Source organism: Vigna umbellata, chromosome 7, assembly GCF_029865625.1.
Source record: "Vigna umbellata cultivar VRB3 chromosome 7, Vumbellata_1.0, whole genome shotgun sequence".
Classification (NCBI taxonomy): Eukaryota; Viridiplantae; Streptophyta; class Magnoliopsida; order Fabales; family Fabaceae; genus Vigna; species Vigna umbellata.
The window spans coordinates 28,101,624-28,129,561 of NC_142171.1; the positions used below are offsets into that span (position 1 = coordinate 28,101,624).

The following is a 27,938-nucleotide window of genomic DNA, read 5'->3' on the forward strand; positions in this document are numbered from 1 at the left end:
TTTTACTATTTTTTTTTATTAAATTAATTGAATTATACCTATTTTTCTATTCCACTATTTTAAATAATTAAATATTTTATTCTATTTCTTATCCTTTTTTCAAATTTATTTTTTGTCATACTTTAGCGTGATAGACGTTGATAATCATAACCAAACATTTTAATGGTCATCAAAGACATATTACCTTCTTCATTGAAAGGACTTTGAAGCACATTCTCAATCAATTCAACTTTACATATTTTTCTATCAAAATATTTATAATCAACGGTTTAAACATAGTTTTCAATTAAAATGCGTATACAGTTATTTTAAACTACAAAGTAAAGTCAATTAGATATACTCGTATGAAAATCACAGAACATATAAAGTTAGAATTATACTTTCTTTTTGTCTTACTTGCAATATTTGGATTGTGTGTATTAGTTAACATTATTTTAATATAACATGGTGATAAGAAGCTATCCACATTTATTAGTACATTTCAATAAAGTTTTTGATATGCTAACTCAATCTTCTCCACTTGCATGCTAAAACTAATATTTTCAATACTTTAAAAAATGTTCAATATTAAAGATTCTTCAAATGAACGTAATGGATAGTTATGTTAACTAACAGATTTTGAATCTATTTATAACTCTCACACTCGGATAAAATATCAACACACATACAGACTATAATAATATTATTCAAAATATCTATAAATAAAAATGCACATTAAGTACAAAAGATGTTTTTATATAATTGTGATGTTGTGATTAAATATCAAAGTGTTAAAACATAATTCTTTGTGAGTATCATGTTCAATTTAACCCAGCAGATGCAAGTTGTGTGACTAAACAAACACAAATACTATTTGTTTTTGTATTTCATCTAATAGATGCAAAGTTCTTTGTTTGAAAAATGTTTTACTTTGACAAACAATTAGTGTACTTTGTATGGTTGAAGTTTTAAGCCCTTCGTAATATATGTCAAACTTATAAATGATCATTTCAAGAGTATAGAATGTATTTTTTTTTTCATTATTCTGAAAGGGTTTCACAGTGTTTTATAAATATCAAAATCTTTTTAAGAAAGCTTAAAGTTATTTCATACTTTGAAAAAAATAAGCAGAATGTCAATATTACGAAATTAATTAGTTGTTTTATGTCTTGTATTTCGATCAAAAAGGTGAAAAAGTAGTTATCTATTAGGCTTGTGAGACTCTATCATGGTCCAAAAGTGTTGCTAAAAATGTCACACATATTTAACTCTTAGTTAAGAATTTAATGTGTCTCACAACTTCAAAGTATGCTCAAAAACTAAAAAAAAAGAAGTTGCAATGACTATTCCTTTATAAAGAATGAAGGTTGATAAAGAAAATCTTGCAACAAAAATGTGTGCAAGCTCTTAAGCAATCTTTGACATTGTAGTTGTAAGAATGAACATTGTTTGTATTCATTAGTAGTCTAAAATAACATTTTTCTTCTTCTTTGTATCTATCATTGGACAATATCCTCTTTTTTGTTGACAATGTTGTGATATTTTATATCACTTTATTTGTAAACATTTCAATTTTACACAATAGTAGTTGTGTATCAAACAATACTAAGTACTTTAGCAAGGAGTTGTTAGATTCTAAATAATACTTAGTCTAGTCAAGAGTGATCTTAGCTAAAAGGGATTGTATTCTAAACAATATCAACTTATTTAATTAAGAGGGATTGTGTTTTAAACAATACTCAAACAACCATTATTGTTTAGCCAAGAGTGGTCGTTTTCCAAATAATATTCAAGGTTTTAACTATGAGTATTTTGCATGTTTGAAAAATACTTAGGTTGTTTTAGAGATGACTGAGTGTGGTTCAAATGCTTATATCATATTATATAACTCGTAGATATTTATTACCGTTAATCATTATTAACAAATTTTATTTGCATTTAAAAAGTCAAGTGATAAAAATAAAATTATTAGTGAAAGAAATATTAACGGATGAATATTCACTTCTATATATTTATATTTCTCATTTAAATCAATGAAATTGAAGTTATTTTTGAAAAGATTAATTTTTTAAAATTTATGTTTGGTGCAATGTTTTGATAATACTAAATTATTGACATTAATATCTCAGTGTACAATTTTACAATGTACAATTTTATTTGAATTATAATTTATATATATATTTTTATCTAAATTTACATTTTAAAGACTTGTTTTTAAATAATTTAACTCAAAATTTAAAAATATATAAAAAAATGGGTAGATATTTTTTTATTTATATCTAACGAGTAGCAAGACACGTATTGAAATGGATCTTTTTAGAGAGGAAAAAATTTTCATTATTGTGAATTACATAATTAAAATTAAGGTTAGGACAAGAGTAGGGTTAGCTTTGGGACAAGGATTGATTTCTTCAGTCATCTAAGAAATTTTCGTACATTAGAATCACACTACTTTGAATCTTGCAAGAGATTTTAAAGGTAGCTTGAGGGATACACATTCTTAAAGGATAATTCTTTTTTGGAGTTATTCTTGTTGAGAATATTTTGGTACTTCTCCTTCATCCTTTGGATCTTCTTACCAACTACTTCTTGTTGAAATTGAGCTGAACCTTCAACTAGATTTTGTCATAGAAAAAAGTTGTGCCCTTGTGGTGAGAGGAACTTCGTTGAAAGATGTAATTTAAGAATTTTGAAAAAGATTTTCCAGAATCATTGACACGTGATTACCTTCCAAAATAGTATCAACGCAAATTTAATAGAAGGACCATATTAATTTTTTTTAATAAAATAAAGATTGAATAAGAAAAGAAATGAAAAAAAAAAAACCCTCTAAAATATTAGAACAAAATAATTTTTAAACTTAATTGTTACTAGATAAATGTCACGAATTTCTCTAAATTTTTCATTATTTTATCTTTTTAAAATCAAACACCAACCTGAAAATGGTCTTCAAAGTCATATTACCTTCATTGAAATGACCTTTGAATTACATTCTCAGTCAATTCAACTTTACATATTTTGCTATCAAAATAAATATATTCAACGGTTTAAATATGAGTGATAAGTAATATATATATATATATATACATATATATATATATATATATATATATACATATATATATATATATATATATACATATATATATATATATATATATATATATATACATATATATATATATATATATATATATATATATATATATACTTATATTAAATTATAAAATAAAGTCATTAAATAAGCTTCATTTTATTCGTATAAAAATCAGTGGACATATAAAGTTAAAGAATTATATTTATTTTTGTCTTACTAGTAGCAATCTTTTTATTGTGTTTAGCGTGATTTTAAGTTTGTGAACACAAATCATGCAATTTTACTTTTTTTTTCATATGATTTTATTATTGATGAATTCATATATTTGTTAGTGCGACCTTAATAATTTTTCAGGAGTAAAATATTAGCGGTTAATACTTAGTGATATAATTCCTAAAGTACGTGATTAGGGATTTATTTTCACATTTTTTATATATGAAAAAAAATATTTATTAAGAAATTTCAACCACTTTAATGAATTTATCAGAGTGTTATGAGACCCAGAAAATCTAATAATCTACATATCTATCTTTTCTAATTTCTAATACAGTTTAATATATATTCGTATCCCTTTTACAAATGTTGGTTCTAATCTTTAAAAAACCTTTTAGCATTTTTAATATTCTTTCTCTACCTTAAATTCTTGTTATCGAATCACAATATTAATTAAGAGATAATATAGCTATTATCTTATAACAACTATGTAATTTATTTTAATAACTTATATTAATAATGTTTACCTTTGTTCAAATAAATTGATGAAATGGATGAGAAATTATATTTTATTTATAAAAAAACTACTATTATTACATTAGATTTTTTATGTTTTAACAATTTATTGGACTAATGATGCAACTATTACGTTATCAATTAAATTTTTAAAATAAAAAATAAAAGTAAGAGAAATTATATGAGCTATAAACGCAAAAAATTTATTTAAAACCTAAAAGAGGGAAAAAATCATTTTATTACACTTCTCATCAACAAAACCTAATTTCACTATAATTAAAAATAAGAAAAATAATAATAATGCAACCTTTTAAAATAAAACAATTAATTGTAAAAAAATATTTATTGAGAGATAATATTTATCAATAATGACATAATTTGGTTAATACATCAAAATTACTTTCAATTTATCAACGATTAAAAATCTACAATAAAATGCTCGTTCATGAATTTTATTGATGAATACAATTTTTTGTCAACAATTACTAATATAAAAAAATTCGTCAACAATTATCTATTGATAAATATTTTTTAATAATTATTGACAATTTTTATTTTCATCGTCAAATACAATTTTGTCTCCTTCATTCTTTTATTCTTCTTTCTTTTTTTTTTCTTTTATTATCTTTTCTTCCTCTATCAGTTGTTGTCATCCCATAAACTACAATATTCATTAATAAATTTTAATAACAAACAAAAAGTTTGTTAATAATTACAATAATAAAAAGGTTTTTTGATAATTATTCATCAATAAATATTTTTTATAGTTATCGATATTTTTTTTCAATAAATATTATAATTTAATCTTTTTTTTTTCTCTTTCTTCTTCTCCTTCGACCTGATCACATATATTATCGCCTTTGTTATTGGTTATTCCTTTGTCTCTTTTCCTTTTTCTTCTTCTTCTTCTGCAAACGATAATAAATTCTATTTTGTTAATGATTCTATCCTTAGTAATATGACAATTTATTGTTATGAATAATTTAAGAACTTCAATTCAATTATATAATAATATACTGATATTTTAAACTATAAAATAAAAACTAATTCAGTTAATTGTGACGTGATTTTGTTTTGTGAATAAGCTTCTATCGAAGTCCTAAAAGCAATTATCAGTGACCTTAAACATACTCTTAGATCACTTTTTAGTGTCTCCAGTGACACCGTTAGATAATAGAATGATGCATGCAACATTTTTCAGAACATAAAGACAAAATAGTTTGTATAAAGCACAAGAGACAGTGAAACGTCTTCTGCTGCTAATCAGTGGGTGGAGCGTCATGTTCACTGCGTCATGACGCGTTTTCGTAATATACCTTCTTTCGCTGTTACACGCTAACAACAACTTACAAATACTTATTACATCACGTTACTTAATGTCTGATTATGATAGTATTGTCCTCCTTCAAAACTCATTTTCCCTAAAACCATGTTTTCTAATTTTCTTTTCCTGGGAAGACCACTCATCACACAACACTGCCCAAAAATAAAAATTCTTATACGTCCTCTTCCTAATATGGATCACATTGACAAAGACCATCACCGTCGGAGTTTTATAGCGTCATATATTCCACATAAAACCATCTTTCTTCACTTCAATTATAGTTAAGGCTCATAAAACTCGTAGGTGCAGTTTTTCATCTTAATTAGTTATAATATAATGCATTGATTATCCATGCCACTTGATTGCGAGCTTTTTCAGAAATTTCCCTAATTACGATCCAGCTACTTAATTGTTGTGTTATTTTTGCTACTGATTGCGTCTTGAACATAAGTTTTTTTCTTTTTTAGAAAAAGAGTCCTACGCGTAGCATCATATCTTCACTAACGAGATTAGCATGCCATTCAAGTTGATTTTATGCATAAGGTATTGATATAAGAGGACAAAAGATGAACACAACTTGGAAGCCCAAATCAAACCCAAATAAAGCAAGCTTATTTGAATTTAGAAATGCAAGATACTAAGAATCCAGGAAGTTAGAATTAACATCAATAAACCATAGAGTGCCAAGCAAGTTGTCCCTCCAAAAACATAGATTGCCTCTGCCAATAAGCCAAAAAAGGAGTCATTAATTGTGCTAATTTCTCTTTTTATGACAAAAAAAACCCTATTTACACCAGTTTAAAAAGACTGTTTATATCAGTTCGTGAAGAAGTAGGAGATATAGAAAAGTGTAGGACTTGTCAAATTATGTCACAAATCATATTATTAAGAATCCAATAATAAATTGAGAGTTTTCCAGTAGAAAAGATAGAAATATATAAGCAAAAAAATACTCAAATCTCTGTCTTTAAAATTTTGAATTGAAGAAAATTTCATGACATCTTATATGGATAATTCATGTCTCTTTCGTACGATTTTGAAGATGTCAATGTAATTTTTAATGTTTTTTTGTAATATTTATCTTTTTAAATTAGATATAGAATAAAAATTAAAGGCAACATTGGTGGAGGTTAACAATAATGGGTATTAAATATTACTCATTAAGAATCAAAATAAAATTAAGAAAGTAATGTCTAATTCATCTTATAAAAGGATAAACTTATAATATGATAAATATATACTAATTGTGATAGAAAATAAGTTTTCTGAAGTTTTGAGTTATAATAACTTATGTTATGATTTTATCATGATAACTTTTGACGATCATGACTTATTACAGATTATCATATTCTTTTATTGTGACATTAATATATTTTTTTAAACTAAATATTAAAAGACTCATTTTGTTTCCCAAAACTTAGGATCACAGTTTCAACTCTAGCTGTAACATCCTAAAATACAGTAATAAATCATATAATAGAATTAATTACATTTAATAATATATCAGTTCAGTCTTACACTAAAACGATGCATACAAACGGCCGAACGGCCTTGAGGAGGCAAGGATAACTCGTACGCCACTGGTCTGATCTTCCTCAAGATTTGATAAGGTCCGACGAACTTGGGGGATAACTTCTTTGGACGAACGGCTCTGCCCACTCCAGTGGTTGGATTTAGTCTAAGGAAAACGTGATCTCCTGCAGTGAACTCCAAAGGTCTTCTCCTCTTATCCGCGTAAGACTTCTGCCTGCTCCGCGACGTCTTCAACCTTTCTTGGATCAACTTCACCTTCTCGGTCGTCTGTTGAATGAGCTCAGGTCCAGTTAACACCTTCTCTCCTTCTTGAAACCAACATAATGGCATTGGCACTTCCTTCCATAGAGAGCTTCAAAGGGAGTCATTCCAATGTTGGACTGGAAACTGTTGTTGTAGGTGAATTCAACCAAAGGCAATACTTCATCCCAAACGCCCATGTGGTCCAGCACGCACGTCCGCAGCAGATCTTCAAGCGTCTGGATGGTCCTCTCGGATTGACTATCCGTCTGAGGATGATAGGGTGAACTCATCTACAGTTTGCTACCCAGCTCGCTTTGTAGGGATTGTCAAAACCGAAAAGTAAATCTTGTGTCTCGGTCCGAGATGATACTTGAAGGAACTCCATGTAAACGAACGATCTCGTTAATGTAGAGCTGTGCAAGCTTCAACATGGACATCTTCAAGTTGACTAAATTGAATAAGCTTCCCTTACCTCTAGTGTGAACGAACGTCTTACAGGCTGAACTCAGTTCGCCGAACTACAATTCCTTCTACCCTCAACGCTCAACGACTCTACTGTTCAAACTTGAAACTTGGTCGGTTCAAGATGAAGCTTGGAACACCAGGAACGCTTCTACGGTCTCTGAATGATGATCGGGGAAGAGAAAGGGTGAGTTTCCTTAAGAGAAAAATAGGGTTTCTAGTGAGAAGGAGGAGAAAATGAAAAGATCAGAGTTTGGGAAGACGATGCATGCAGAGTGAGTGAAACGGAAATTTCAGAAAATCAGATTTTGCTTCTCTCTCGTTAAAACGAACGTCCGCTCACTCGTTGACACCTGCCGAATCATCGCTGCTTGACACCTGGCGTCCGTTCAGAGGGATTTTTAAGTGCATTTGAAATGAGCCTGATAGGAGAAGTTTTGGGTGCGTTTTTACGAGGTCTGACACTAGCTCTTAAAGTTACTATGAAATAAGTTTTTCATATTAAGGGTGTTTTTTTGTACAGTTTTTATTTTCAAAGTTTATGACACGTATTAGTGTTAAAAATATCATCAACTCAATGCATAACATAAGTTGTTTTTTTGATGATTTTTGTTTTACAAGAGAACAAATTGAAGTATAATTTTGAGGAAAGAAGAAGGAAAGAAAGGAAAAAGTAACAATATAAAGATGAAGAAAAAATATTTGATAAGGACTGAAAAAGACATGCTCAAATTGTGATAAAAAAAGAAACGAAAAAAAAAATACAGAAAAGAAAATTGTAAAGAAAAAGAAATTAAAGAGAATGAGTTGAGAACAAAAATATAGGAAAATGAGTTGAAAGAAAAATAAATCTAAGAAAAGAAAAGAAATAAGAGAAATAAAAAAAATGGTTAGAGAAAGAAAAATAATAATAATAATAATAATGTTCAAAGCGATATTTTTTTTATATAAATATTGTTTTTTTTTCATTCAACAAAATGAGAAAGTATTTTTTGTGAGATGTCTCGATATCATGTCATTTGACATAAATCAATCCATGGTGTTTGCAGGGGTTCTAGTTTTTGAATGGAAAACCAGGTTGATCTTTTATCTAGATATTATGTTTTTATTGGAAAAAATCTATTCATAATATTAGAGAACGAATGTTCTTAAAAAAAGAGAATAATATGATTTCTAGATGTCAATGTAATTTTTAGGTTTTTTGTAATTTTTACTTTTTAAATTAAATATATAATGGGATTAAAGGCAACATTAGCAAGGTTAATTATTAAAAAATATTAAATATTACTTATGGAGAATTTAGGAGGGTATTGTTCAATTCATTTTATAAAAGAATGCATTTGAAATGTGATAGAGGTATAAGTTTTAATGAAAATTGAAATTTCTTTTTTGTGATTTTTTTTAAAATTGAGTTATAAAATCTAAATTTGATTTTATCAAGTAATTTGTGATAATCAACATTATGACTTTTCACACACATTCTCAACCTTATTGTGATTTATGAGTGTTTGACAATTTTTTTTAAGTTTAAATTATATTTGTCCACTTATTATATATATATATATATATATATATATATATATATATATATATATATATATATATATATATATATATGGGTTTGCTAACGCGCGTATGCCTGTTTTTCAGTTGGTACATTTTTAGCAATGTGTATCGGATTTTAGTAGACAAAAATACCCTTATATATTATGGATTCCAAGTTTTAAGGTTAAGGATATTTTAATAATTTTCATTCTCAAAACTTAAAAAAAAAAAAAAAATCCCAAACCTTTTTCTCTTTCATCTCTTTCACTTTAATATTTTCTCTTTCCCGATACACGCGTTAACAATATATATATATATATATATATATATATATATATATATATATATATATATATATATAAATTTGATGATTATTTCAATTATCAGAAATTCCATTTAAGACCAGTATTAAAATTTACCATTTTATTGGTCACAAAAATCATACTTTTTTTTTAATGTTAACATAATAATTACATACTTGTGACTCAAAATATAGCCAGTAACATGCTCATAAATAAATTCATTAAAATAGACGTAAACATCATTTAATTATTTTTACTATTTCAAAATATTTTGTCGACTATCTGAGTTTACTTTAGTAAAATGTAATCAAGTGTAACATCATATTTATGACTTTTATCTCCATAATTTAAAAAAAAATTATGAAAATAATATTCCTTCCCTAATTATTTATATACCATGTTTTCAATGTTAAAAAGAGACTAAATATTTTCTAAAATTAAAAGATCAAATCCATTAATCTAAATGTACAATGCTAAGTCAAATACATTTTCCTAATTCGGGTTAAAATGAGAGGGCTCAAATATTTACCACAGAAAAACACTTTTAAAGGATTGACTTACATAGACAAAAACTTGATATAACTTCAGAGCTCATTTAAAAACCTATTTTAATTATGATAACTTAATACCAACATAAAAAAGTGAAAATAACTAACGATTACATATTATTAGAATTGAATATGACCGAACATATTTTTATACTTAAACTAGTGTTAAACTCATCTTTACACATGTGTTGGTGTTTGCTTATATGTTCATTAGAAAAGATTTAGATTTTAAAGAAAAAATAATAAATATTTTTAAGTTCATAATTAAAGTTTAAATAAAATCAATGTGAAAATTAATTTATAAATTTTAAAAATTAATATATTTATAAAAGTATAAGTAATAAATCTTGTAAGAACTATAGAATAAATTATATATAAAAATATAGAATAGGTTCAATAAAAATATAAATGATATATATGAATAAATTTATCTAATATTTATTGTTAAATTTGTATCATGTTTAGTAATATATATTAAACAAATTTATTCATATTTATATTTTTAGTGAGTTTATTATATATATTTTTACATATTTTTTATATTTTTATTAAATTTACTCTATATAATTTATCCTATAATTTTTACAATAAGGTCTATTATTAGTATTTTTATAAATATATTAACTTCCTATATTTATAAATTATTTTTCACGTTGATTTTATTTAAATAATAAACTTAAAATAATTTATTATTTTTTCTTAACATCTATTTTTTTAATAAATATATAAATAAATATGAACTGCACATGGATACAAATTTAAAACTAGGTTAAAGCTACAAAACAAATCACTTTTAAAAAATATATATAAGTTTTGGAAAAAGAAAAAGGGAATGGGTGGACAGGGAGCCTTGAGTTCATTATTATTGGCATCCAGCTGGAACATTGTCCGCGTAATATATTATACTATGCATATATGATATAAGGGACATATTATCGATATTTTATTAAAAAAATCTCTATTGGAGCATAATAATACGTTATAATGCTAATGTGTATAAGATAATGAATTTTGAAAATAAAAATTATTTAATTATAATAATTAAATTATTATTTTTAAGATTAAAATGATAAAAATGTTAATTTTATTATTAAAACAATTTTTTTAAAGATATTAAAAATAATGTAGCAAAAGCAAGACTCATTTAGAGTAAGATAATATCTCTTTGGAAATTTTTATATAAGTGATATTCTTATAACAGTTTCAATCTCATCATATATTATAAAGATTTAGATTTCATACATATTTAATTGAGAATTTAAAATAAAAACTCTAACCTGGTTCATGTATCCTGTGGAATAATTATATCACATTTATAACTTTCACTTTTATTTCAATATTTAATTTAAGAACTCCCATTGCTATTAAAAACACTTCTCCTATAAATATAAGTTCCTTAAATCATCTCTAATAAGAATCATTTAAGAAAACGATTTAAAAACAAGATTACTATTTTAGCGTAATTTTACATACATGATTATTTTAAATTAAAAAAGTTGACAATTTGTTTTCAATTTATAAATAATTATTCTTAAATTTATAAAAGTTATAATAATAATTTTATTTATAAGTAGTTTATAATAAACTGGAGACGTAGTTAGATTCTTAAAATTAATTTAAATTAAGAAATAAAAAGTGCAACAGTGAAAAAGGAAAGAAGAACAAAAAGTAAAGTTATTTAGATTGAGTACTATAAATAAAAATAAAAGAAGACTTAAATATTAATTATGTTATTATTTTAATAGCATTATTGTAATGACTTATCTTATTATAATACAAAACATAAATATTGATAAAAATTAACAGCATAGTTAATTAACCAGGTCAATAATTTAATCAATATATTTTTATAGTGTTGAAAAATAGAATTACTTTACCTACTTATAATATTTCCTCGTTTTGGAACACATTGATGGATTAAATAAACCTCAGCAGTTTGTTTCGAATTATTTATATAAAACTGCATGTGATTGATTAATTTGTATCAATTGTTGATATGAGAGGATGTATAAGAATGAATCTAGAGAAATAGGGGATAGAGCGATATTTTTCCAGGAGATTTGACTGAAAAGTCAGTTCACTTTCCAAACAATTATCGTTTTGTTTTTATGTTTTTCACTAATTCATTTATGCAATATGGTTGTATTTTTATCTTTTCTATTACATTTATCGTACATTTGTAATATCTTAAAAATACATATCATACTATAAATATATAATAAAATAAAATAATTAACAAAAGAATAAAAAGTTTCATTATACTTACTTAATATAACCATAAAATATGTCTAACTAGAATCAAAACTATACATATAAAAGATTTAAAAAGAAATATAAACATATGCGGTCTCTCTATCTAAAATATGCTTCAAAATCATCTTACTATCCTCTACTCACACTCACTGTATGATCATAGTCAAAACAATCCAAACACAAAAAAAAAAACAATAAAATACAAATAAAGGATAAGCTAGTGATGCAAGAGTCATTAATAATATATAATAAACATTTCTCAATTTAATCAAATGTTACATAACACACAATTCAAACATCCTAACATGCAAATACCTAGACTAAAATATATGGATTAATATGAATATCGAGTTATTGCGGTTCTTGCACTTGTAGTGGTGAAATAGTTGGTCCACCCCAAACTACCATACAAGGTTAGTCTGTTATCACTCACCTTAGATCAATGTAAAGCACATAGACTATGACCTCCTACTACTCTCACCACATGCATTTTCACAACTTTCCATTCAATACATATACATACACATACAACTTTATGTATCACAATAAATCCCACATTAAATCATTTCACATACATCAAAAGATTCAAAACAGTGCTTCAAAAAACACAAAAACAGACAAAAACTAAAGAATCTAAAAATTGGCTAAGAGGCGCCCAGGCGCCACACTCACTCGAGCGAGTTCTTCTCGCAAAAAGGGCGCCTATGGGCGCTTGGAGGGTGCCCAACGTGACACCAAATCCTATTACACCTCTAATATAATCTTTGCTATCCTATATACAATTTCAACTGAATCCTAATACCCTCTAGACATTGATAGACATCCAAAAACACATATCTAACTCCACTTAACTACCTTAAACCCAATTTGATTACTTAAATTCATCTAAACTCCAATATACTACTTATAACACCAATTTCAATAATTTAATAGCTTAAACCAATCATATATGCCTCAAACAAGAACCCCAAACTCTCCAATTTTGTCCCAACTCCTTACTTCATAATTCCATTACTCAAAACTCCAAATACACACTTAAAACCCTCTAAAACACCAATCATGGACTAACCTTTGGTTCTAGATCAGTTTTCACCCAATTCACACTTCTTAGAAGTCTCAAATGATCCCATAACAAACTTGGAATAATTGTTTTCTCGCAACAATACCTATCTCACAAACTCACCTATTAAAACCTCCATTTGTAACCTGAAAACCCAAATATTTGATCACTCACCACTTCAAACACCTTGTAGTCAAGTATACACATCAAAATAACTTTATAACATGCAATTCATAACAACACTGACATCCCAAATTTAATCACATTCAAAACAGATTATCAATTAACTAAACAAAAATTAACATAACAAAATTCTTGAACTCCTAACTCAATTAATTAAATAAACATACAAGCATCAGACTTAACAAACATCAATTAAAAGTAGACATTTAGTTTCTCTTACTTTACACCGAACAACGGGGTTCTAAAAACATTGAACCCTTGCTTAGAGTTCGAGGTACTCTAGAAATGCCTACAAAAACACCAAATTGAAAACGAAATAAGTTCTTAGAACCTCAAATTACCAAGTAACTAGGGAAAGAAACAATTAGATGAAGAATGACTTCGAGTGATTTCAAATTAAGAACGAAAGAGGAAAATGAGTCAAAAAATTTTTGCTCTATACTAAAAGTTGATTGATAGAAGTGGAGATTACTTTGTCGTGATCTGAGCTTTCGGGTAATCAAACAGATGATCGATGATTTAGAATTTTTAGAGAAAAGCGAGAAAAAATTAAGAGAAAAAGTTATAAAGAGATGATATGTATTTCAAGCAATGAGACAAGTTAAGAAATTCTATTTATTTTATTGAATTATTTTAATTTTAAAACATTTAATGTTACTGTTTGAAAACACTTATAAACTAATTCCAAAATTTTATTTTATCTTGATTACTGAAAATCATATCTTAATTTAATATAAATTTTTATCAATACTTTTTTTCAATTTAAATAATCAGTCACATTTTATAATAATATAATTTACACTATTTATAATTAAAATTAAATTAATATCTTTTTATCAAATTAAATAATTATTTTCAATCTATCACTTACGTCCCATTACTTACTAATTCTAGTAATTTTTCATTTTTTTTCTTTTAAATCTTATTATATTTTTCTTAATCTAAACAAAGAAACTTTCATTTTTCATTCTTTCTAAATCGACTGAAATTCACTGTTCTAACTCCCAGAAACAAACACAATCTCAATAACAAGGGATACCGACAAGTGGTGTGGAAAATACTACTACATTAAAAGCGCACTAAATTTGAGACATGTTTGGATACCTACATAACTGTCCCTTACCTAGAAGATTTGAAAAATATAATTGCTTTAGCTGAATATGAATATTAGAATCTAGTTATAAAAAGAAGTTTCAATCTAATCCAAACGCGAAGTTAATGAACCTAAAAATTGCGTGTGAGAATCACTTTCTCATTCTCGTATAAAAATATAGTAACCCATTCTCTCTTGCGCCCAGACTCAGCACCCAAATCCTCTGTAAGAAAAGTTAGGGTTTTGTGTTTTGAGTCTCTCGTCTTGGTGCCCGTTAGCCATGGGAGGAGGCAATGGCCAAAAGTCTAAGATGGCTCGCGAGAAGAATCTCGAGAAACAGAGGGCTGCGGCTAAGGGTAATCTTTCTCCTTTTATTTTTCGAATTTCGTACGTTTTAGGAGTAAACTAGAATTGTTTGACAAAAAATATTTCAATTGAAAATAATTGGGGCTATATCTGTTAGATCTGATGTAGTTGTTGATTTTAATAATCCTTTGCAGGAAGCCAGTTGGATTCAAACAAGAAAGCCATGAACATTCAGGTACAATTCCTCTGTTTAGTTCTTTTTCTGACATCACAACCCCTCAAAGATTGTAAAATTAGATTGCTATATAATATGATGGCTTGTAATTAGAAGGTAGAATTCCTTCCCTTCTTGAGAGAAACTCTCCAACAGAATCACTTTGTTATCTTTCATCCCAATATTTAATTAATTACTTTTAGCTATTGGTATTTTTGGAAATTCACCAAAGACGTTCTGTTTGATCAAATAGAAGGTAAAACTTTTCAATAAGAAGTTAAGATGTGTTTGACCATCTTTGGATAACTTTATTCATAAGTATTAATAAGATAAGAAAATAAATAAGAGAAAAATGAAATAAGTTACTTTTTTAAACTAAAATTAGCTTTGGTTTTTTTTTTTTTTCTGAAAACATGCATAAGCAAAAATTTAGTTTATTTTGGAATTTTATTTCAATTTTCATTGTTGCTTCTCCGAGTTATTTTGGACAAGTTTATCCACATAAGATTTTACTTTTTTTTAGGTAAATTAAAATTATGTTATGTTTAAGTTAAAATCCGCACTTGAAAAAGAAAATGAGAGCTAAAATAATTAATTTATGAATAAACTAATTTTAAATTTTAGAAACCGATCAATTTACATAACTTTTTTTCACCTAAAAGTGTTTGTGGGAAAGTTTATCTGAAGAAGACATGGGTTTTGAGAAGTTTATTATCTGAATGAGACATGAGTGATTGATTCTTTGTTGGACTAAGTATATACTCGGTAAGCAAAAGGCAGTTCTTTTGAAGTTTGACCTATTTCTTTCTATTTGTCTCATGCATACGCTGTATACTTATATCAACCTTATATATAATTTTTCAATCTGTCTGGGAAGGTATTATTCTGTCAGATTATTTACATTTTCACTTTACGTATGATATTCCATCACAAAGATGTGGGATATTTAATAGATTGATGGTTTGGTTTTGGTTGTGTTATAAGGGTGAGCTAGTTCTTTCTGATTGCATTACTGTAGTGACTATAATGTTGTAATTGATGATTGCAGTGTAAGGTTTGCATGCAAACATTTGTGTGCACCACATCAGAAGTGAAGTGCAAGGAGCATGCTGAAGCCAAACACCCCAAATCTGATCTCAATGCTTGTTTTCCTCATCTTAAAAAATGAGGGAATGCATGTTCAGCCATAATATCAATTTGGTCTGTTCTCCATATCCACATAGATCTTCAATTTCTTTTATATTGAATATGTCTGTGTGTTTTGTGTCTTGGGGGTAGTTAGAGACGAGAGGGGATGATTAATACGTTTTTTTCCATTGTTTAAGTGTGAAAAACTGTTTTAGTTTCCCCTTTTATTTGTGGATTTGTAATTGGTGAATGTGCTAGTGTCCATATTAAGCCTATTATAAAATCATTACAAAAGCGTAGATAAGTGTTTGACTCCCTCTCTTTCATTGCTTCTTTGCTTGCACAAGGCTGAATGGTCTCTGCCTTTCACAATTATTGGGACAGCAAAACTTAACACAATTAAGATTATAAATTTAATTATTCTAATATCATAGGTAATAAAATTTAAATTTAACTTAATTTCACAAAGGTTTATGAAGATAAAGTTTATCTTTATATATTAAAAATTGTCCCTATCTCATTAATAAACATTACAAATCATTTCCAACAAAGTTTTCTCTTATTCTTTGTTCACTTGTTCACTTGAATGGATTTAGAGGAGAGTGATTCAATGAATTTGAGGGGATTTGAAGATAATTTTTTTTATTTATTTGAGTAAATTTGGAGGTATTTGGAAACAACATTTGCGAAAATTAGTGTGGAATTTGATTGATGTAATAGATAAAAAAATTTATTTCTAAATTAATTTTGATCTATCTTCAAATTTACTCAAATAAAAAAAATTATTTTTAAATTTATTTATTCAAATGAAGAAAGTGATAAGATCGTAGAAGTTGGATTGGATTTCGTGTTTTGACAATGAATGTAAAGTTTTGAAGTCGCTAATTTCAATTGTGACGGTGTTGATAAAGAAAAAGGAGAGTCAATGATGGCTTTGGTCAACGAGCATTTATGCTATTAGTTGAGAGAAACAAGATATGGTGAAATTAATGTAAGGAGGTTGATTGGTGTGAGAGAGAAGAAAAATAATTTAGAATTTTCTTATATATAATATTATTTTCACATATTTTTCCCTTCTTTCTATATATGTTTTCTCTAATTTATTTAATAAAATATCGGTTACTTTTATTTTATTTTACACTTATTTTCTTTCATCCATCTTTTTCATTCAATTTGTTTTTTATGTACAAATATACTATTAATCTACCTTTTTTTCTTCCACATTAATCATACCCTGTTTCCTATCCCCAACCCAGTAACAATAAATGTTATTTATTAAAATAACTTTAGTTAATTAATTAAAATTTCTGAATAGAAATATCTCTTTTATCTTTTGAATTTAACATTGATAATATAATTCATCTTGAAGTAAGCAAAAGAAATGAAAATACTAACACTATTAAAAATTAAGAACGATTGAATTTATACTTCTTGAAAAAAAATGAAAACTAGTGACAATAAGATGGAAGGAAAAAAGATCCGGGAGAGAAAATTGTACAAAAATTGTTATTACAAAAATATGAATATATATATATATATATATATATATATATATATATATATATAAAGCTATTTATTTCTTTTACTAATTTTTGTACGTATTTTTTTGGTAACTATATTTGAGTACTTTTTTACATTTTCATACATTTATTTATATATATTTTTGTTTTAGTAATTATTGTATATTTATAAAATTTAATTGTTTGACTAGTTTGTAATATATATATATATATATATATATATATATATATATATATATATATATATATATATATATATATATATATGTATGTATGTATATAATTTTAAATATTCTTAAATTAATTTTTTAAAATGAATAATAGGTACTAAAATATTTCTTTATATTCAGTCCAATTTTATTTTTAATATAAGGATGTTTTAGTTTGTTTTTAAAATATTTAACCTTTTTTTATCATATTAATCAAATTACATTTACAACTTTTTATTCATTTTGTTTTTACATTCTTTCAATTCAAACAATTTTATTTTCCATTCTCATTTTTTATCTTCTTTTTCTCCGGTTCCATCTTAACCCAAAGAAAACATAAAAAAGAAGAAGAATAAATTATACTTCAATTATTTGGCAGCGAAGCTGAAGTTGACAAGCATGTACTTGACCCTTTAGTAAAGTGGACTACAGAAAAGTTTAGAGAAAAATAAATAGGAAAATATATTTTTTATACCTACACAGATGCTTAAAAATATGTTGAAAGTCAAAATAATACTATCCAAATAAATAATAAACAAGCAGGCTAGGTTTTCTGATGGAAATCGTAACAGTAATTAAAAAAGTGAAACTAAAAATATCTTGTTTTGGTTTTCTAAAGTCTAATTATAATCTTACGATGTAATCTTCAATCAATACATGCAATAAAACTGTGTTTTCTTGAAAATTGATAGCGGGAAAACTCTGAATAGATATATTTAAACTAGCTTATTACTCATGTAGAAAAGTTTATAATAAAAATGATATCAAAGAAAAATAACTATTTTTCTTATCTAATATTAATAAAAAATAAACACCGGCTTAAAGGTGTCTTCCGAGTTTATATCAAACCACAACTCTTTTATGATAAAATTTAATTTTTCAACAGATTAACAGATTATTCCCTTGGAACAAGATATATGATATTGTTACATTCCACAACAAATCTAACAAACTATAATTAACAGAAGGCAATCATGCCTCATGTTCTTGGGTATTATAAAACAATCCCACATATTAACTCAGGTTTATCACAAATGATGAAGTTACTGTGTCCTCATTCTGCTGCTTTCAGCTGCCCTTACTTGAGAGAAATATGGATGTGCCTATGGGAATACATCAAGGAAAAATAATGTTAAATCAAAAAGACCATAATATAGTGAAAATTAACTAACTCACAACAAGAACAACCATGTTACGGTAAATTAATGAGCTCTTCATACCATTGCTTCTCTTGCTGTAAGCCTGTCCTGGTGATCGTATCGAAGGAGCTTATCAAGAAAATCAATTGCCTGCATATCCGATAATTTGAATCAATTAAAGACCCTTTATAGAGAATAGTTCATTACAGTATAAACTAGTTGGTTAGTCCCAATGCCATAATGGAATACGGGTTAAATTACCTCAGGAGACACGAGATGTTGATTATCAGCATTAATAAATTTAGACCAAGGTTTGCGACTGTGCCTGCAAATGCAATAGTGTAACACATGTGTAAAAATATTAATATTGCATATATCTATAAGGAAGAGAGAAAGTCAAAGAAAAGCAGTAAACTTCTAAGAAGAGAACTCTAATTATACCGCATTGGCATGAAATAGTGACAGAACGATGTGAATTTCACTATATTTAAACTGGTATGAAAAAAGTAGAAAATGAAAATAGAATATGATACCTTCCAACTAGTGCATCAAGTTGAGGATCAAGCTCCAGATGATACTTATTCAGATATGCATTCAGTTCATCAGTACCAAGCACCTACGGATCACAGAAAAAAGAAAAGAAAATGAAAATCAAAACCTACAGACCTTGAAAGAAAAGTATCTCCCTAAATGATCAAAAGGAGGGGAAAAGTGGTCTAGAAATATATCTTTTAGCATGTTAAACAACAAATAATTCAGTCATACTTAAGATTCCCCCGTAAAATGAGAAGATATTTCAATAAGAAGCTTAAACAGATTAACTGGCAGAGTCTCAACATATTGATTTCGCAATTTTATACATTACTGAACCACCGTAAATATTACCTTAGCTATTTTGACTAGTTGGTCATGGTTGTCGTGACCATAAAAGAAAGGCTCCTTGCGAAATATCTACACGAAATAAAATGATTATAACCCACATTACACGCTCTTACACTTGTAGATTCAAAATTAGACTTCATATTAAATAATAGCAAGGGTCTGGCACATATAACCAGTAAGTTGTAGACTATAGTTAGATTATTCTCACCATTCCAGCAAACATGCAGCCAAGACTCCACATGTCTAATGAGTAGTCATAATCTTGCAAATCAACTAGAAGTTCAGGGCCCTTAAAGTATCTGCAAAGTAAAAGCATAGCACATGACATTTTTTTGGTGGTCATTCATAAACTTTTCCAAAACTTAGTCCCATATAGCACTATCGTACAAGTCTGACAAAATCTAAACAATATCTTTCCTTCGTCAATTTTATATCTAACTAACAAATATAGGCAAATTAGAAACAATTAAAAGGGGAAATCCAAAAGTGAATTGACGCTGGCGCCTAGAAGGAAGCTGAGAATGTCTACATAACTATAAACCAAGTGTAAGATTAGGGAGCTGAATATGTTTACTAACAATTAGTTGACAGAAATTTACATAACCAGACAAAATGAACTAGGGTATGTTTCGGCTGGAAATAACAATAGTTCTTGGAACCCCGGAAAATAGTTCTTCCAACCCCATTCCTTCTTGGGTATCCCTTCTATGCCTAACAGCCCTCACACATGGCAAGAAATGACTGGTCTTGTTTTTAATATCTTCAGCTATACCTTTAAATTATTGCTCAGTAGGAACTATGGATTAAATGGCGAAATGGGTTTATTTAACAAGTCTAAAAACGAAAAGTACAGTAACTTTGGCGCGTGTACATTAGCTGCTACATCAAGCTCGCATCATTAAGGTTAAACTGCTTCAGTGTCAACAAAAATATGCCTGAACTAGTCACCTGTCTCTTTAGATAACACTTGCACATTGATCCTTGACAGTACTCATTCAATTATGCATGTTTATGAAGAGCTTAGTGTACTATAAGCTTCTGAAAAAAATAGTCTAGTAATTGTTCAAAATTGTCTCTTGAAAGGTTAAACATAAAAGGTAGCTGAAAACGAGAGCTTAAATAAGCTCATGAGATGTTTGTACACTTGTAAAGTCGAATTGTAATTAAGGGTTTACTTCATATAGGATACTATTAAAATACCTATAAATAACATGACGATTGATCATTTTAATTATATAATAATGCAAAATATTAAACCTTAATAATAAAGCAACACCAAGTAAAACATAAGCTCATACAAGACGTAAGTTCTTAATACGATAAAATTAAAATAACTAAGAAAAGAGAAATATCTTCAAATAAGATTGAGTTTCAAATTATGCGCAGCAGAGAGAATAAGAATGATTGTGCAGCTTCAACACATTCACAATCCACAGCACTGCAGGGAGAAGATGTTGTTGCTGCTTGCTTCAGCCTCAAAACAGAGAATGGCTGGTGATGGACATTACAGAGAACAGCATGGCAAGAGCAAAGAAGTCAGGCTTCACAAGAACAGAGAAGGATGTCATGATTGTATCGCAAACAGAGAAGGGAGGTGAGAGCAGACCAACCATAATGATGAGCGCAGCAGCTGTCCCCACTTTCCACTAGCAGCAACAAAGAGAAATAACAAAGAAATGGGATAGCCAAGAACCCTATTCTTCTCCTTTCTCTTATCTTTGCAAGCAAAATGACATAAAGCGGCCTCGTTTTCAATCAAACAAATAATTAAAAAAGAAGAAGCTGAACTCGCCAATTGGGATGCGACCTCCAAACAAGTTCACCGGAGTTTACATGGAGCCCACTCAAACACTCAAATACGATTCTACGAGTCAACTCGTACAAGAGGCATGAGCTTGTACGTTTTTGGGAGTTAAAACTTGAGTTTGATAACCAAGGAAAACACAATTGGTTGACAAATACTTTAGGAATAGACCAGTTTGAGGTGGTTGCATGGTTTTAAACATTGGTTTTCAAATACAATTATTAAAACAATCCGTGTTTAGTTAGAGAGGAGCTAAATTATTTTTTCACTCAATTTTGAAACACTTTGAACTCAATTTTTAAAACCAAAAAGTTATTTTGATTTTTAGTTTTCAATCATAAAATATTTTGATCAAGTTTCCACATCTTCTGAATCATGTTAGCGGATATATCCCTACTTGGGAAGCAATAATTCCAATAATTCATTTGTATCAAAAATTCATACTCAAATGAGCTCACTATACCTTGATGCTTTTGATTTATGCTATATACTAATATCCTTAGGCTCATCCATTGTATAAATCTTTTATTATTGTACTTCAGAAATAGAGTTGTGACCATAGTCAATTGGTCAGAACATTACCTTGAAGCCACACGAACATTGTATTCCTTTCCAGGGTGATAAAATTCAGCGAGACCCCAATCTATCAACCGGAGTTTCCGTAATTCATGATCTATCATAACATTATGAGGCTTCACATCTCTATGCATTATGCCTTGGGAATGGCAGTAATCTAAGGCCTGCAATTCACAAATAAAGCTTTCATTTAACAAAAAAAAGGTTCTTGACATGTATTTCTGCAAATGTAAAGTATTTTACACGATGCATACACAAAAAGCTTTCATTTAACAAGAAAAAGGCCCTTGACATGTATTTCTGAAAATGTAAAGTAATAATATTTTACACGATGCATACACAAAAAGCCTATACACGTAATCAGAAGCAAAATTTATTTAAACCTTGTTCAAAACAAAGATACTACAATTACTTTTAAGGAAAAATATATAGTTCAGGTATAGCATGAGAGATTGAAAAATCAGGTTACCTTGAGAAGCTCGTATATATAATAGCGTATGTCATAATCCGTCAAGGTTGGATATAAAATTTTAAAATCCGTACTGTTGACATACTCAAATATTAAGCTAGGAGTTTTAGAGTGTTGATCTCTGACAATATCAAGAAGCTTAACAATATTTGGCCCCCCACAAAGGTTCTGAAGTATTTTTATCTCTCTTTTAATCTGCAAAAAGAAGTTAAATATATCAGAATGTAACATAAAAATCTCTTAAAACTGAATGTTTCATTACATGAAACACCATATAATAAAAAATGTATTTCAAAAAATAGAAGACATATACTAAATCTAAAAATGTGAAGAGCACTTTGAAGTTCTAATAAAAAAATTGGAATTGAAGTCGTATTTCTTCATGCCCCAAATGATTCACATTACAAGTTGGACTTAAGGTTTGGCCACCAACTCCACTAATAATTTAAAAATTAAGAATTGCAGAAGCAGGTTGCCGAGGTGAAGCAGAACAGCTCTATGTCCTGTTTTCGGTGTGCAATCTCAACCCCTCCTTTCCAGCATTTTGTTCCAAAAAGTGGATGCCCCACAGATGCCTAAAGTCCTTGTTTAAATCTAATCATGGATATGCATACTAGGGATATACAAAAAAGTCTACCCCTTATTGCATGCTGATGCACTTTTGTAGATGGCACGATGTTGGCTAAGAAACCAAGGGAAGCAGTTAACTCTCAACTCAAAACTCCAGAGACAACTTTGAAAGCTAAGGGCCAACACTAGAGCAGAATTAAGACAAAGTATATGCACTGTAATTTTAGCAAGAGACAATGTGACTCAAGATAAACTGAGAAAAGATGTCATACAGCATATTTAAAGTCTAGAACAAATAATAAAAAATGCAAGGAAAAAAAACGAGAATGTTACACAAATGTAGAAATATAGTGGGGGCTATTTATGTTTGAAAAGTGCCAACCAAATTCAAAGGCCAGTTTTATCCTAGTGCCATACACTCAACAATATTTTATTGTAGTGACGTTGGGGCTTAAAGGGACAGCAAGAAAAAATGTTGGAATAGCATAAACAAGTAAAGATAGATGTGTGGTCATACAAGAAAGAAAGAAAAAAGTACGGAATGATTGTATATGATGAGAGATGCATCGATAAAAGTGGTTTATACATGTATAAAGAAGACCTAGGAAGAACTAGAGGAATAATACATGGTTTTGGTTTCTATGAAGAGGAGAGGGAAGCCAATACGCATTGGAGGAAGTAGTCAACAAGGATTTCATTGTAAATAACTATTAAGAAATGAGTTTAAACTTAAGTCGTTCTTACAAAACCAGCTAGTAAGGTGAGGATTTGATCTGATCTCTAATCCACGTAGAATCTTCAACACCTCCTTTCATGATGAGACATAGACATCTCATGCTTGGGACTATATATTTAGAGGTGGTCCAATAGCAAGTGACACAATAAGTCCAATAAACCTCACTAGGCTTTGATATCATATTAGGAAGTGGGTTTAAGTCTAACTCATTTTTACAAAACTAGTTTATAAGGTACGGTGAGAATTGACCCACTTATATACAATAAATTAGTCTTATCTCAAATCAATGCGAGATCTCCCAAAATAACATTGTTGGAACTACAGTATTATAATTGAAGGAAAGAGTGTCATGTGATCCATGCAAACAGCCTCGTGTAATTCATAATCCTTAAAGCCCACCAAAATTGAGGGGGACACATAATTACACAAATTTTCAGCTAAGGTGAACTAGTTCGAACTTTGAAGCTACTCTTCTCTATTCAAAGTATAACTTCCAAAGGTCAAATGTTATGTATTTTATTTTATGTTTTTTCTTTTGGAAATAATTATTGCAGAACTGTGTTAGGAGATTGTGCAGAGTTGTCAAGTTGTTATCCAATAGCTCAAAAGAAAATAGTGAAAGAGTATGTGTGAAACTTGTGCGTAAATTTTAGGAGAAAACTTCTCATGAAGCACCCCTGCTCTACCTTTTACTCGTACTCTGCAGGTCCCAAAGTTCGAAAACAGCATCAATGTAATAACAAAATCTCTCACCTTTTTTTTCTTAACAGGCTTGAGAATCTTGATTATACAGCGGTCGTTGCTATTAACATTTATGCCTTCAAAAACCTCACTGTACTTCCCCCTTCCCACTTTTCGCACAACCTCATAATCATCCTGATCGCTGAAAAGAGCACACAGAAAATTCATAAATAAGATAATTGGAATGGGAAACGTAAAGCCCCATCAATATTAGACCTAATGAATACCCTGGCGATGAACCTTGCTCACAGAATCAACAAAATCTTTAAGTATTTCAATTTAGACTACATATAACAATTACATCAACCAATTTCAAATGACAAGGTGATTCGTCATGGTCAATCGGCTTCACCGAGTTCATACCACATAACGAACGTAAGAGGGCCGAGAGATCCAATAATATAATCATAACACAAACGACAACATTCAGCATCCCCATTGGAAATAAAGACTTGAAAAGAATGTGACAAAAAATTGTTAAAGGTTTAGGTATTTGAAATGGAGGACAAGTAACCAAAACAAGAAAAACAGCACCTAAGGGTCATAACCTAAAAAGAAAAGTATCCATCAATTGAGAATTGTGGCTAATCAAGGCGCAACAGAAAGCTTTGAAAACAAATTAGATAAGAAATCAACAAAACGATGAGAAGTATATTAGAGATGGGAATAATACCCCCATTGAACGGTGAGAGACTCGTAATCCCAGTACTCTTTGGGGCGAAGAACGTTGACATCGGTGTAGACACGCGCCTTCGACATGGATTGGGAATTGGAACCCGAGATCTGGGTTCTGTGGAGCTGATGAAGGGTTGTGATGGTCTTAGTTTCGATGAGGTGGGTGGAGATGCGCAGGTTAGGGGGTTGCGCAACCGGCGCACGCAAGGCGACAAGGGTGCATACTAGCAAGAAGCGGAGAAGTAGTGCCGGTGGTTCGTGCGCATATTTAATGCGTGTGTAGGGACAATAACACATACTATTTACATTCTCTGATATTTTTTTTTATATGTAAAAGTGTCAAACCAATAGTACCTACCCATCCGATTTTGCGGTAACTTTTTTTGGAATGGTTTGAGGTTTGAGGATCATTTCCCTTACTCAATAAAGCTGGTATACTAGGCTCTCCCTCATGCCGTTTTAGGTCCTTAAAATTATTTTATTTCAATTACCAAACTCGTCTGAGGTGATGCTTTACCATGCACAAAAAATAGGAAAATAATACTTGAACAACCATTTTTGACAACATTTAGACACGTGCACACGTGTCAAAATCTGAGTGGTCCAGTTGGAAAAATTAAATGAAAATGGACCACTCAGATTTTGACACGTGTGCGCGTGTCTAAATGTTGTCAAAAATGGTTGTTCAAGTGTCATTTTCTCAAAAAATATTCATCATAGGCTCTTTGGTATAATCGGATTTATCATCAAAATGAAAGCTCAGATATGGTTGGCAAATAACTTAATAATAAATTTTGTTTCAAGTGGATTAAACATCTTTAGAAAAACACTTCTTTACACTTTCTTTAGAATTTCTTTTTAGGTTATGTATTTTTGTTTTGTTTATAATGTTTAAACGTCAATCAATACTAATGATACTTATCATAGACACCAAATACTCAGGTCAATAATTTAAATAATCATAATCATATTAAAATTTTAAATTCACAATTAATACAAAATATTAAATACAATTGTCTATCATTTTACTTTGACCCATATTTATAAATTTTAATTTTAATTTATGATTAATAATATCTAATCAGAGTTCCAAATATGATAAACAGGACTTACAATAAACTAATTAAAAATTGTATCACAACGCTCGGAGCATGTTTTAAATGTGTACGTAAATTGAATAATACATTTTTGTATTAACTAGATTGAAAAACAGCGATAAAAATTATTTAGAATGTTAAAAAAGTTGATAATAGCCTTACACATATGAAGTCTTTTCAAATGAGCGCATGGTAGCAGGTGTGTGCAATACCAATTGAAAAATGCCAAACTCTCAAAAGTAATTCTGATGTAAGAAGTTGTTGCCCCCATTATGAATATAACCTCCAAATTGTCCATTCGTTTAGCATAGAATAGACAGACTTCTAACTTTCAAATCAAAGCTTTGCAATGGACCTGTTGTTGCACCTTAAAAATAATACCAGACTCTAATCACCATGTATTTCTAAATGTCTTAAATATATCTACAATAAAAAGTTTCGATCTTAAAATTGACGGAGGAATTAAGGTTTTCCCATATGTTAAAAAAGACATTCAAGAAAATGTTTGAACTAGTTATAACCACTTGGTATGAATAAACAAACAAACATTGTTAGTAACTTAACCAAGCTTATTAATTCAGAGATGAGAGGTCGAACCCGATGAAACCGCTTGGAGTATACACAGATACGATTCAAAAGTTTAGAAAACCTAAAATAATTTTTATTGTTATTTTATTTAAAATTTATTTTTTGAATTTATTAAAGTTTTTTATTCTTAGAAAACTAAAACAATTAGTACTTAAAACAATTAGTACTAAAAAAAATTTTAGATTTTTTTTAAATATAAAATAATTAATATTTGTTTCAAGTGATCCGTCGTTCCTAATGAACTTTTGATTAGAGTCTATTACGGCCCAAATTCGTTTAAACCTCATTGTGGGCTTAATCAGGATGTTTTTATAATCAAAAGAGACATATAACAATCAATAAAGTTTAGTGGAAGTAAAGAAAATCAAGTCAGTGTCTCCCTTTAACAATGTGGAGAAGACTCGATACCAAATGACATCATTTATCATATATAGAGCCATTTGATTCATGGTTATCCTTATGTGTTCATCTGGACCAATAGATCTATTGTGTCTTTCAAATACAAGCATTCTTCAATGGTTTAATAGAGGGGTATCTGCAATTTATGTGGTGAACGGGAGCATCCGATGTATTTATCATCACAATAAATGGGTTATGATCTTTGTTGGATCCAAAGTTGCTATCCTAAGCTATACAAATAGGTTCGTCACGTTGTTTGGTTGGTCCCGAATGGTTGCGTTCTCAGCATACATGGTTCTATACTCTTCCTCATATCTATTATGCATTCCATCCATGCACTTTTGCAAGTTCCTTGTCATCTTCCTAGGATCCATATGATTGTCTGAAGTTTCTTCCAGGACAACATTGCTTATTATGTTTCTTGTGGTTAACATGTGAGTTTAAAAGTGATCACTTGACCCCATGTGGATGCCAAAATGTTTCGGTATGCTAGAGCGATCAATCACTTCTAATAAGCAATCGTCCAAAGTTTCT

General features: G+C 28.8%; 2 protein-coding genes and 1 long non-coding RNA gene across 3 annotated transcripts; 1 reads left to right on the plus strand and 2 right to left on the minus strand.

Moving 5' to 3' along the window:
- The first annotated feature begins 14,418 nt into the window (after positions 1-14,418).
- Positions 14,419-16,303, plus strand: LOC148195646 (uncharacterized protein At2g23090-like). The gene is made up of 3 exons (XM_088094704.1): positions 14,419-14,707; positions 14,852-14,892; positions 15,920-16,303. Exons 1-3 carry the CDS (start codon positions 14,632-14,634, stop codon positions 16,037-16,039), a joined length of 237 nt encoding a protein of 78 aa, XP_087950830.1. The 5' UTR covers positions 14,419-14,631; the 3' UTR covers positions 16,040-16,303.
- A 2,189-nt stretch (positions 16,304-18,492) lies between these two features.
- Positions 18,493-25,632, minus strand: LOC124830549 (casein kinase II subunit alpha-2-like). Its single transcript, XM_047304305.2, has 10 exons — positions 25,319-25,632; positions 24,658-24,787; positions 22,599-22,793; positions 22,136-22,293; positions 19,958-20,048; positions 19,753-19,818; positions 19,401-19,483; positions 19,129-19,192; positions 18,949-19,017; positions 18,493-18,831 (listed from the first exon to the last, which is right to left on the minus strand). Exons 1-10 carry the CDS (start codon positions 25,615-25,617, stop codon positions 18,772-18,774), a joined length of 1,215 nt encoding a protein of 404 aa, XP_047160261.1. The 5' UTR covers positions 25,618-25,632; the 3' UTR covers positions 18,493-18,771.
- Positions 21,037-22,127, minus strand: LOC148195647 (uncharacterized). Its single transcript, XR_015780622.1, has 2 exons — positions 21,360-22,127; positions 21,037-21,240 (listed from the first exon to the last, which is right to left on the minus strand). It is a non-coding gene; the product is annotated as an uncharacterized LOC148195647 (long non-coding RNA).
- Positions 25,633-27,938: the final 2,306 nt, after the last annotated feature.

Coding starts and splice junctions, on each gene's coding strand:
- LOC124830549 (XM_047304305.2), bottom strand. CDS start 25,617: ATGTGTTATTGTCCCTACACACGCATTAAATATGCGCACGAACCACCG. Junction 20,049..22,135: donor AATGTTCGTGTGGCTTCAAG/GTAATGTTCTGA, acceptor TTTACTTTGCAG/ATACTTTAAGGGCCCTGAAC. Junction 19,484..19,752: donor AACTAGTCAAAATAGCTAAG/GTAATATTTACG, acceptor TGTGATCCGTAG/GTGCTTGGTACTGATGAACT.
- LOC148195646 (XM_088094704.1), top strand. CDS start 14,632: ATGGGAGGAGGCAATGGCCAAAAGTCTAAGATGGCTCGCGAGAAGAAT. Junction 14,708..14,851: donor ACAGAGGGCTGCGGCTAAGG/GTAATCTTTCTC, acceptor AATCCTTTGCAG/GAAGCCAGTTGGATTCAAAC. Junction 14,893..15,919: donor AGAAAGCCATGAACATTCAG/GTACAATTCCTC, acceptor TGATGATTGCAG/TGTAAGGTTTGCATGCAAAC.